This window comes from Pristiophorus japonicus, chromosome 2 (assembly GCF_044704955.1).
Source record: "Pristiophorus japonicus isolate sPriJap1 chromosome 2, sPriJap1.hap1, whole genome shotgun sequence".
NCBI classification, from domain to species: domain Eukaryota; kingdom Metazoa; phylum Chordata; class Chondrichthyes; family Pristiophoridae; genus Pristiophorus; species Pristiophorus japonicus.
This window is the reverse complement of record NC_091978.1, coordinates 324888120-324900833: the sequence shown is the minus strand read 5'-3', so window position 1 is coordinate 324900833 and position 12714 is coordinate 324888120. Positions and strand designations below refer to the sequence as shown.

The window sequence follows — 12714 nt, the reverse complement described above, 5'->3', positions numbered from 1 at the left end:
GAAATAGTAGTGCAAGTCTCATTCTCAGTACCCTTTTAAAAACTAAACACTTGGAAAGAATAATGATTAACTTTAACAGTCTTTTGCCTTTATGCCATTAATTTAAAAAAGCAAACAAGGTTGATAGGAATTGCTCTGGCTGCTATGTGTAGAGACTTTATAGATGCATCTGCTCGGTACTTCTAGCAAAATTGCAGACTTCCAAAAGCATAGGGCTGAAATTCAGGTGTGCCAGAAAGCTGGTGGACCTATGGTTTTTAGAGTGCTGCTTACCACAGGGAGTTCCGATCCGGTCAGAAGAGCTATTTTCAGGACTTTGACATTTTTTCAAAGTCCCACAGGAAATGAATCGTAATGGGACGGGCCATAGACTGAAAGCCAGGCTGACTGGCTGAAAATCGATCAGACAGGAACTCCGCCGCTGTCAATCAGCGGTGGAGTAGTGGTGACGTTGAAGGGGAGAGATTCTGTTATTTTAAATCTTCGGCTATTGGGCCACCAGAGGGTTTTAGCCGGGCTAGCGGCCAGGCACCCAAGAGGGGGTGCCAGGCTGCCCGTTGGCGGCCCGGCTGAACCCGGGGGCAGTATTTTGCCGGCCGATTGGGAAGTCGGTCGGCAAAAATGTTTACATTGCAGCCACGGCAGTGGGTCCTCCCCTTTAAGGGCTGCCACGCTGCCGGACCGCACTCACTGTCGGGGGCACTGCGCGCGGGGATCGACGGATGGAGCTGAATATCGGAAGGTAAGTATTTTTGTTTAATAAAATTGGCGATGCAACTCCTGATGACTGGCTTTCGGCGGTCATCAGAATCGGACGGGATCGGTTTTAGGCTGAAAAATCCCCGACCAAAATTTAGCTCGGGTCGGCTAGTTGACCCCAAAGCGGCGGCCATTTGATTTTTAACGCAAACGGGCATTAACAGGTCTCTTTGAGACCCTGAATTTCGGCCCCATTCAGACTTGCTTGTTGCTGCCTCTGTTTTTGCCCCGGAGGAGCGGCAATGGTGGCGGTAAGCTCTTCTGGGCGGGCGGCCAGCTTCCAGTGCCCCGCCAGGGTTTTCGGGGCCGGTTTTAGCGGGGCACGGAACATTACCACCTGGAAGAGGCGAGCTGGTGTGCAGTGCCCCTGGTTGCGACATCGGCTCGATTTTTGCTCCCGTCCAATCTGTAGCACTCCGTGGAGCGATGTGCTGGGACCGCCTGTGAAAGCGGGAGGTCCAAGCTGTAGCGGCTGCAGTGAGGTAAGTAATGTCCACCTTGGGTTTTATTTTTTTTTTGTGATTTATGTTGTGGTGACATGAGTTATTTATTGGGAATGTTTTTGGTGGTTTTTTTTTTCCATCAGGCTTTTTGCTTTCTCCCCAGGCCTCTCTTAGAGTGCTTCGAGGCCGGCTGTTTAACTCCGGATTTCCGCTTGCTCAGCTGGCCTAATGCCCTAAGAGAGGGTGCAATGCCTCCCTTAGCGCTCTGCCCCACACTCGGGGTCAAGCTGCCGAATTTTGCTGACTGAGGCGCAAACATTTCCCGGGCGCAAACATTACCGCCCCGCCGTCATTACCGCCCAGAAGTGAGTAAAGCCGAAAATTCAGTCTCTACAGTTTGAAATGTTAAGGTTGCTAAAGCATCCTCGGTCAACTGATATTAATTCAGTTCCCACCCACAGTAACTCACTCAAGTCAGTCCTTTCATCATATTATAAACATACATAGCTTGAACAAAAATGGTTAAAACATGTCAGAGTTGACAGACAACAACTAGGATGGCAAAGATAATCTTAGTGCTTTTTAACTGATTCTTAAGAGATGTTATTGTTGGGAGTTTCCCTATAAATGGCTTCACTCCTTCAAAAGAATGTGTGCAGCAAACCTCTTTTTGACAAACACTACAATAAAATGATGCAAATTGCATTGAGATGGAGCATTGTAGTCTTGCACATCGCACTGATGGCAAAAAGTCGCCCACTACTCCACCTCTCCAATATTTAAGTGAATACTTCTTTAAACATTGGAATGTTTCATCTCTGAAATTTGGGTGTAGAGAAGTTAAATGAAAGCTGGGTTGTGTCGCAGTCTCCCCTCATGTGAAACTGTAATATAATGCATTGCACTTATGACACTCCAGTGCACAGCCTGCCAAAAAATAATGCTTAACTGTCTCAAACGTTTCTGGAAATTATTTCATAAAAGTTTTGCTTGCATACTGTGGTAGTGAAAAGGGCAGAACACAGCTGTCTATTTCTTTGACATTGCTGTTTTTAATTATCTACTTCACGAGGTGGCAGCAATCATAACAACTAACTCAAAATCTGCGGTTATGATTTGATTTGGCACTTTAGGACTAAAGGAAGAAGCGCTGAGGCCCTTTCAGTTATCTACCAAACTGTCTGGAGTCCTATAGTGTCATTAAAATATTTCATTCGGTCAGAAAAAGTTGAGAAACTCAAAAAAGGAACATTATGCATGGAAGGTACGAGAGAAGGTTGTAGGAGCCAGACCCCTACTGAAACTAAAGATACAGGGCTTTGTACCTTGAAGATCACTCAAATTTTACTGGACCTTTGAAAGAATGCAACCAAGTGAACTTTATCTTACTCTAACGCTAACCCCCACCCCCAAAGAAATCGGTGTTCTTCGATCCCTGTCTTGCCGCCAGCTGTCAATCATTGGGCACCCCCACCTTGGTAGGACTATTCACGTCTTACAACTCACTCCCTGCTCCTCTGAAGGACCCTTCTGGTATTAAACCTCGAAGAAGTACTTTTTGAAGATGATAACACATCCTCCTGATGAAAGACCTTCTTCTTCTTGACCAGGAGGCCCTCCACAGAGAACGCTGTGGGAGTACATCACTAAGGCCGTCACTGCCAGCAGTGTCATCCCCACCACCTGGCTCCAGTGCCCAAAGAAGCTTTGTGACCTCAGGCCACTGGTCAAGGTAAGTCAATGCATCTTCAAAAGCCATCACCTACCAACTACATCACTAGCATCACACTGCTCAATGCACAACCCCCAATCACTCACCAACCAAGAATCTGCACCAATGATAAGGCACATCTCCCATTCCTAGCATCACTTCACACCCTTGGAGGAGACGGTGCAGGACATTCTTGGCCTACATGGTTGAGCCCTTGGCCAGCGGCGGGGCAGAATGGATACAAGATGCTGATATCCTTGTACATTATCCTCCTTCTGGCATGCACTTCTTGCTTTCCCGCCCTCGTGTCAGCATAACTCCATCCTTGTGCCTTCCTCATTTCACACACCCAATTAATGTAGCCTGCCCAGCAAGTGGGTCAACAAGAAGAGGCAGCCTGCCCAGTCAGTGGGACCGCAGGCAGATGATTCCATCCCGGATATCCCGGCCACAAAGGGGCTGTCTGGGATGCATTCCTCCATCTGATTCCTCCTCTTCAGCTTCCTTCTCTTCTGCGCCTTCCTCTTCCCTCTGCAAGCGGATGTTATAAATGTGAAATAACAGCATAAAACGGGCACGGGGATTGCGATGTGCGATCTGCCCATGCCCGTTGAAAGTAATGCATGCTGCCTGCTCGTTAACATGATTGAAGCGCTGATCCCAGGGCTAAACATGCTGCTGGTTGACTCAGTGCTCAACAGAGGGCCCAATATCGTGGGAAGTCTGATCTGTATTTAAAGATTGCCTGCAGAATGAAAGGCTGTCTGCACTTTTTAAAGGGAAGGTGCTTTGTGAGAGATGTACCTCATTCTGATTGGAGCTGGAAGTTAGCAATGTCACAACAGGGCAGAGAAAGGGTACCTCACTTCTCTGATGCAGCCCTGGAGGCCTTGGTGCAGGGTGTCTATAGGAGGAGACAGGTCCTCCAACCTGCAGGGAGACAGGAGGCCTTCCAGACACAGTTCGAAGGCAGTGCCACCAGCCTTTCCCCCAAGAATTGGATCCATTGCTGGAAGAAGCTTAATGACCTCAGACAAGTGGTCAAAGTGAGTGAATGCATCTTCAAATGCCATATCCCCCCAACTGCACCACTAGCCTCACACACTGCTCAATGTACTACACCCCCAACACTCATCCACCAACAATCTCTAGCAATCACGACTCATATCTCACAATCATAGCTTCACTCACCCTCACACTCTTACCTCTGTTACAAGCCTCATACCCACATCTCACACGTTGTACACAATACCAGCTATTCAACAATGACAGGCATATTATACAACCACATTGCACCACATTCACTGACATGCTTCCCTTTCTCTTGCAGACCAAGGTGGCTCACAACCGGCATGAGCCGGAGCAAACTGGCAGGGGGGCAAGCACGGCTGCAGAACCTGACACAGCTGAGGGAGACAGTTCTGGAGATAATTGGAGGGGCCATCACTGAGTCCATGGCGATTGGTGAGGCTGAAAGCATTGATGACGGTATGCTCATACCTATTCCTTCTTCTCACATCCTACTTCACCTCATCCCACAATCTCTTCTCACTTACAAGCTGCTGATGGTGTAAGCATGCACATCTTGCTTCCCCCCTCCCCTCCCCATAACCTGAACCTTGTACTTTGCTGCTTTCAAATACCCAAGAACTGGCACCAGCCCAGTCTGTGCAGGAAGTAGTGGAGGAGAGTGATGGAGAGGGAGAGAAGCCTTCACTTGATCTGACGTTCCTAGGCACCATGCAAACTTTAGAGGGTAGTACAGAGGTGGGATCTGCACGTGGTGAGTTACTGGGTGCGAGTGGGCTGCAGCCAGGTTGGGAGAAAGGGGAACACAGGTGCCAGCTCGCTGGAAGGCGAGTTTGGGCACGGGTTCTGCTGCAGAGTACTCAGATTGGGTGGTCTTCAGAAGGTGATGGGCATGCACACAGAAATGCTTGATGCATTGGCAGGTCTGCCAGTAAGTATCTTGTCAGTGTTGAGGAGCATGGAGGCATCCGGCTCCAACATTACACGGGGCTTTGTGTGGAGCTTGGAGCCCATTATTTCCAGGATGGAAGTGATGGGCAACTCATTTGGGCATTTGTGGACCCAACCATGATGCTGGGTGTGATGGGTGATGTCGCACCTTCCATTGCTGCACAAGAAGAAGCGACCCAATGTCTAGAGTACTGCAGTGGAAGCTCAGACTTCTGTCATGCAGGCTCAGCTTGCTGCAACGCAAGCTCAGACTGTTGCCATCGTGGCTAGGTTTATGAATGTGGAAAGGGGTTTGCAGGGTGTCACAGCTGACAGGAATCTGTCCTCCAACAGATGCCTAGGAAAGCTGAGGTGGTGCCTGGGGGGAGTGGCAGTGGCTCCATGGAGCTAGAACCTGCTGCCCTCTCTCAGGATGAAAGCATTCGTACTTCCACGACTGCCTCTCAGCCAGTGACATTGCAATTGCCTGTCAGCCAGCCAGCCCAGACTGCTGCTGCCTATGCTGAGGTGGTGCAGTCTACAGCCGGGCCTTCTAGGCCCAGAGCTGCTTGAGGTCGTCCTCAAGTCCATCTGCAGTGTCCTGTACGGAAAGCATGTTGCAGCCATTGGGGTAGCACTTCGTAGGAGCACTAGAATAGGAAAAGACACACAAAAGACAGACACTAAGCGAATGCACAAGGGTGATTAGTTGAGTTTGTAATGTAATATTGGAATTAATAATTCATAAATTATGTTTGGAATGTTGTTTTGTGGTGGTTTTCAGCTGTGCCTGTTTAGGAGAGGGTGTTGTTTGGAACGGCAACGTCCAAAATGGCAGGTTGTGCGTCAAATCAGCGTTACACACCGACTGAAGTCATGATCTGCCTACTTTGCATACTGCCGGTGCACACACCTGCACTAATTTCCTCACCAAAATGCCAACCAGTGCGGGCCACGCCGGAAGTGGGTGGAAGTGAAGCAGCCGGCATGGTTTTCTCAAAACCGGCCTTAACTGGCAGCGCTAAGGTGATGAATGTCATGGCCTTTGATTGTGCGACACATCTCTATGATTTATTTATTCCCTGCATAATCAATAAAGAAATTGGGATGAGCATAACGTCCTTTGAACGCTTACTTTTGTGATTTTCTTCTGCGTGTTCATCAAGATAAAAGATATTAGTTCCGTGGAATGGGGCACCTCCTAATTTGTACATTAGTACCAGCATTATATGCAGCTTGAGTGAGATGCTAAGCATAGTTGCCTTCACTCATCCTCAACAACACAATTTAATCCAAACTTCAGTACAGCCCCTAGTGTTAATATGTCCACTTCCCACACTAGCCATCTTTGTGGCATCTCTGCGCAAATTTGCCAGTTTAGCGCCAAATTAATTAAAGTTTTGTGCAGTGAACTATCACCAATTAGAAACTGAGTTCAGACTGCCCTTACCCATTTCACATTGGGTCGGAGCCTGTAAATAGAAGTGAATTTCACCCATCAGTGTGGACTAGATTGAAACCCAGGTCTTTGAACTAAAAGGAGATTGCACAAATCCACTGCCCACCCAGTGCACCCAGCCTTATCACAGCAATTTATAGGATTACTCGTATTCCTAAAGTTTTTCTTTTGATTCTCAACACATACAGACTGAAAATCTATTAATGCAGCAACCTTAAAGAGTCACGATTTCAGTCAATGTCTAACATTGAATTTACAGCACATTTTGTCCATCATATCTGTTTAATAAAACAACTGCCTGGAATCTGATTTTATATATATTATCTGGTGTATCAAGTTTATATTCCAGCCTTCAATGTGATAACACGCCACTATGAGCAGGCCTACTGCTGCACCATAAATGAGTGCATTCAAAAACTTTGTACAAATATCAATAAGGTGGAGGGATAATTGTGATTTGTCTTAAATAAAATTACAGAAAGGAGTAACTGCTCTCAGCATTTAATATGTAGCAGCATCCAATGTGGTTTGAATCACCTTAATTTCTTGCTGGTGGTCTGCCATAGCATGGACTGGCAATGATTTCAACCTTTAATACTTCATTTTAATGAATGATGGCAATAGCTTTTGTACAATTTAGCATATTTCCTTTAGCACAAACAGAATAATTAGGAACATTTTTCCAGATGTTACAGAGAGTGAAAAAAATCATCATGTGTACTTCCAGTTGTAATTTACATTGGGAGTGTGAGTATCTTCAGAGTGTTGAACTGAGTTGGCTAGTGACAAGCTCTAGTATTTCTGCCCTGATCAAAAGAGTTACATTATGATGTAATGTAGTTCCAATTTAAGTGACTGGACTTTAAACATGAGTCACAGAAAATGGCCCCATTTATATTGCAGAAAAGGTTTCCCTTTGCATGATTTATGAAAGGGAAATCTTCTAGAGTTTTTTGAGGATGTAATTAGTAGAGTGGATAATGGAGAACCAGTGGATGTGGTGTATTTGGACTTTCAAAAGGCTTTTGACAACGTCCCACACAAGAGATTAGTGTGCAAAATTAAGGCACTTGGTATTGGGGGTAATGTATTGATGTGGATAGAGAACTGGTTGGCAGACAGAAAGCAATGAGTGGGAATAAACAGGTTCTTTTCAGAATGGCAGGCAGTGACTAGTGGGGTGCGGCAGGGTTCAGTGCTGGGATCACTGTGCTGTGTTCACTGACATAATTTTCACTTTACTTGGGAGCAGGAAATTTAAATACTGGCTTCCAACAGAGTATATTTTGGGCCATGTGATTTGGGGCTCCATTTTCTTCCATTAAGAATGAATGGGGATGAGGAAGGAATTCCAGCCTTGCTTTCTTGAACTGCCAGAATGTTTACACTGGCACAAGTGAAAACAGGCTGCCATGACAACTTTCTGAGGGGTAAATAGAATGCAATACATGAGCGTTCTAGATCCAATATCTGCTTCTCTATTTGTGAGCAGACATTAACAGCCATTCAAATTTCCTGTTCTTCACTAAAGTCATGCATGAGAAAATTTGGCTGTGTGGTCTGTGTCCAATCCTAATTTCCCAACTCCTACCGTATAAACTTCTGCATTCTTCAGGGAATCAAATTCTATTGCACACTGAATGATAAAGAGATGGCAACTGGATGTGACATTGATGGGTAGTGACCGATCTACATTCATCAGATTATAAAATACATTTTATTTACACCTGATTTTATGACAGCTTTGCAACATCAAGAATTCCCACCTTTAGGCCGCCATTTTTCATACAGGGTTGGAAGTGATACGGGCGACTTCGGGTGCGAGCTGGAACCTCGCTTCTGGTTGCAGCCTGCTTAGTCCAAGTGATTTTGCGTAGCTGGAGCTTGTTAAGCCCGCCCTGTGAGGTTCCCGGACAATTAAAAGGAAGCGGGTCTGATGAGGTTATTTGATGATGTGTTATCAGCCGGTTTCCTTAAAGGGACCATGCCCACATTGATTTTGACAATTGTGTTGTCAGTGTTCTACAGTATTGAGGTGCTGCAAATACTGACAGAGGTGCAAGGCTGCACCCAAGCTCTCCTATGAATCCCTCCAAATGCTTATGGAGGGAGTCACAACACGCAGGGAGGTTCTCTTCCATTCCAATTGGTGGAAGAGAACTCGCCAAGATACCAACGCAGCCTGGTTGCACATTATACAGGAGGGCACAAGCAGAGATATCAGGAGCTGGCTGCAGTGGCGCAAACCTTTCAATGATTTCAATGGATCATGAAACGTTACTGCAAAGCCACCCGCAACCTCATCCTGCTGTGCCACTCATCACATCCCCATCACTCTGCCTTCCCTACCCTACTTCTGCACATCCTTACTCACACCAACTTACCTTGCACCACCACCCATCCCTCTTTCTCTATTTATGTTATCACATCTCCATCTCATGAGCCAGCCCTCACACTCATCTTTGTCCAATTACACCAACTAACAACACATAAGGGTAGGCACTTGGATGTTATCACCAATGTTTATGTAAAGTTTCTATTAATGTGTTGTCAAACATTGAAAACTTTATTTTCAACACTTTGCCTTCTTGGACAGATTTGTGTGCACCTTTGAAAGTGGCTTAGTGAGTGGCAGTGAATGGTGACACATAACGGTACCCCAACCCCCAACAATGGTGCTGAGTGTTAAAGGAATGAGCTGGGCATTGTAGGGATGGTTTATGGTGTCGGTGTGGGATTGTGCCAGCCTGGAGCATCATGTGGCAGCCAGGGTGTACAGCATCAAGCTAAGTAAATGTGGCTATGGTGAGGCCATCCCTAGCGACCTGGGCAACAATTTGGTTGGGTGCTGATGCCATGTCTGGTGTAGCATCAGGTGATTACGGAGAAGGTTGGTGTTGTTGGCGATGCTGGTGTGCCTAGTTAAGTTGGTGTTGGGGCTGATCGTGATGGGATTCTGAGGACCAAGGTGAGATTTTTTTCAAGGGCACCAATGTTGCTGGAATTGATGGCAGCTGAAGTTGAGATGACAGAAGCTATTGTTCCAAGGAGGTGACACTGGATAGAGAGTTCACTACAAACACTTCTAACCTCCATAAAGCTGAAAAGTATATTCTAAATCCTGAAGACTGCAGCTTCTAAGATTGGAAATTGAACAGCTGTGAAATGGTAGCTTTTATACCATTTTTGCAGCTGACAACCATTCAAACCAATCCAGAGTTGTGGAGAACACGACATACTTACCTGACGTGCTCCCCGAGGGATGGGAACCTTGTAAAAAAACTTGGAAGAATCATTAGAATCTGGTAAAATATTGCTTAAATAGCTGTAAGCAGCTTCTGAACTATCTCAATTGCCTGACACGCCACTCAGTGCCAGGTCTGCGAATCACAGGCAGAACAAGCACTTGGGAAATTCACAAGGAGGCAGGTTCAGAGCGGACCTCCGCCCCACTGTTGATCACGGCCATTTTGACAGCTGACCCACTTCCAAACTTGCACTTGCAGCGCCGGTACGATTCCGGCCAGTGTGCAACAATCTTTACTCTTCCTGAGCAGAAATAGCAAGTAGGTGACAGAGTGGTAGTGAGGGGCCCATTCGGGTTAAAGAGTGTCAGTGTAAGCGCTATTGGCCCTCACTTACCTGTGCCAAAACCATCCAATACTCCAGGATCATCCTGGAAAGCAAAGATAATTTCCAGCTTTTTTTCTCCACAACAGCAGTCTCTTTAACCCTCCCATCCCCCCATATCTCCAGTTAGTGAGAGGATCTAATGGATCTCTTCCTCATTATGATTGAGATTATATCCATTCAGCAGCCTCTACTGCTTCCTCTCATTCCCCCTGCCTACCAAGCCAAATCTCCCCCAAGACTCCACCTTGTACTTGTCCTGGACCCACATCTTTCTTGACTTTAAAAACAGAAAATGTCGGAAATACTCAGCAGGTCAGGCAGCATCTGTGGAGAGAGAAACAGGGTTAACGTTTCAGATCTGTGACCCTTCGTGAGACCTGAAACGTTGATTCTGTTTCGCTCTCCACAGATGCTGCCTGACCTGATTAGTATTGCGAGCATTTTCTGTTTTATTTCAGATTCCAGCATCCACAGTATTGCCCTATTGTCTTTCTCTAGTTTCTCTCGTTTCTCCCCTCATACCTTCTCCAAGCTTATCCACCTCAAGCACATTCCCACTAAATTGCTAACCACCCAACTTGTCTTCCTGGACTCATACTAGCTGACTTTTTAAATGGTTTAATATCCTCTGCGGTGTGATTTGAAGTTGGAGGCGAGGGGCAAGAACATTACTAGTGTGAACAAGGGAAGATGAGAGAAGAACGCCATTATAATCTGGAAGGGAGATGGAAGTTCTGGTTGTCGATAGAGGAATGCGTTTATAAACTGGGGGGAGGAAGGAGATATGGAAGCGGGAACAGGGAAGGACAGAAGGAGGGAAGAAGTGTACTCGTGTGAATTGGGGATGGGGAGAAAAGCGTGAACATGTACTAGGGGAAGGAGGAAATAAAGAATATTGGAATGAACTGGGGGAAGGAGGAAGGAGACAGTTCCTCTCTGACAACTCTAAAAGCAATCTTTAAACAACTTCCATATGTGACAGAGTGAACATCGTCACGCGATGTCATCTACAATTAGTTCCCTCTCTATTTACAATCCAGATATGACTGGCTGAAAATTCAATTTGATTGAAATAATAACATAACATCAGTTGGGCAGGGGTGATGAGAATTGTGGCTGATGAGTCTGAACGTCATTGTCTTTCATATGGTTTTAATTATAGAACAATCTTCATGTATAGGAAGAAAGAACAAAAAGGAAAAACAAAGAAAGAAATTAATATAAAATTTATATAGCACCTTTCACAACCTCAGGACATTGCAACATGCTTTACAGCCAATAAGTATTATTGAAGTGTAGTTGCTGTTGTATGATCTAATAAACCATCCTGACAGTTGTACCACTGATTCAATGCACAAATTATGTTTGTTTTGCACATTGCATTACATGCTGTAAATTAAACTTGGAATAAGTTTATATATTATACGTAACCAATGTTTCCTGAAACTAGTTAGGAGTCCTGCAGTAAATTTTAATAACCACAGTGAGGGAAAGTTATATGACTTTACAACGTAAAGTAACAGTAATTCAGCTACCTATTCTGAATTATCTAGGAATCAGCCTGAATTGCTGGTTGGAATGAAGCAACAATCATCCAAACTATCCAAATAGTTTATCCAAAGGGACCGTATTCAAATGCTACCAATGTAAAATGATTTAGGCAGGTAATTAATGCAAAATGTCTTGTTTAAAACTGAAAAATTAATGGATTAATTTTCAAAGTTGCTATTTTTAGCAAAGGCAAATGTAAATTGGGGAACACCATTTTATTACCCCAGAGAATGCAAAAATAAGAGGCCATTTCATCCAGTCAGCTCACTCTGAAATTCAGGGCTTGTCTAGGTAAAATAAATATGTACCTTCTATTGCATTTATACATGCATGCATGTCCATACTGTTATTCCTTACCAAATGGACAGTGGCAGTAATAACCATCAGCTTGATTCTGGCAGGTTCCTCCATTAAAACAGGGGTTGCACTCGCAGTAGTTAATGGTAGAATCACACGTTTTACCTGCAGCAAATAAAGGAAAACACAAATGCAATGTACACAGCTTCTCACACTGAAGACTTCACCTGTTCAGAGTGTGCTCGCCACTCTTAAAATGCTGAGATTTTCAAAACTTTGTTTTTATCTTTCCCTCATTTATTTCCTTGGATGCCTGTTCTGTTAAGTGTATAACAATAAGGTCCAGCTGCATTGTGAGGCTCCTCTCAGTCTCTATGTTTGTGCCCAAATATGCAGTTCTCACTTGATGATAATCTACTATGCAGTTCATCTTTCTTCGAGAGCCTATCTAGTGTAAATATCATCTTCTAAATTGTTTATTCCATCTTAAGTGTTCTATTGGATCCAAAAACACAGTTATTCCAAATAAATGAATTTAATGTAATTTACTGGTATCCTTCCAAAAAGTGTATAAAAATGATAGAAAATCTGTATACACTAGTTGATGTCTTATGATATTGCTCATGGTACCAAGGGATATGGAACCAAGACGGGTAGTTAAGAGTTAAGATACAGGCTTGAGGGGCTGAATCACCTACTCATGTTCCTATGGGTAGTCTAAGATGTGGAACATATAGTGATGTTTAGTGTTGACCCATTCTGAACTGGGAAGTGGGCCGCGATCAAGGCCTAGGATCAGATCATTGAATATTGAAGCTTTGAGAGAAGCAGGAGCATATCTATTCAATAGCAATGTGGACACAGCAAACTGTTATGGAGACTTTGGTGAAAGTTTTTTTTCA

At 44.8% G+C, this 12714-nt stretch overlaps 1 protein-coding gene across 1 annotated transcript in view; it reads right to left on the bottom strand.

Annotated features, from left to right (window-relative positions):
- fat4 (FAT atypical cadherin 4) overlaps positions 1-12714 on the bottom strand; it is a 416915-nt gene that overhangs the window by 53600 nt on the left and 350601 nt on the right. Inside the window, exon 11 of the mRNA XM_070871826.1 lies at positions 11873-11977. Within this exon, the coding sequence (XP_070727927.1) occupies positions 11873-11977 (105 nt within the window). The remainder of the gene's footprint in view (positions 1-11872; positions 11978-12714) is intronic.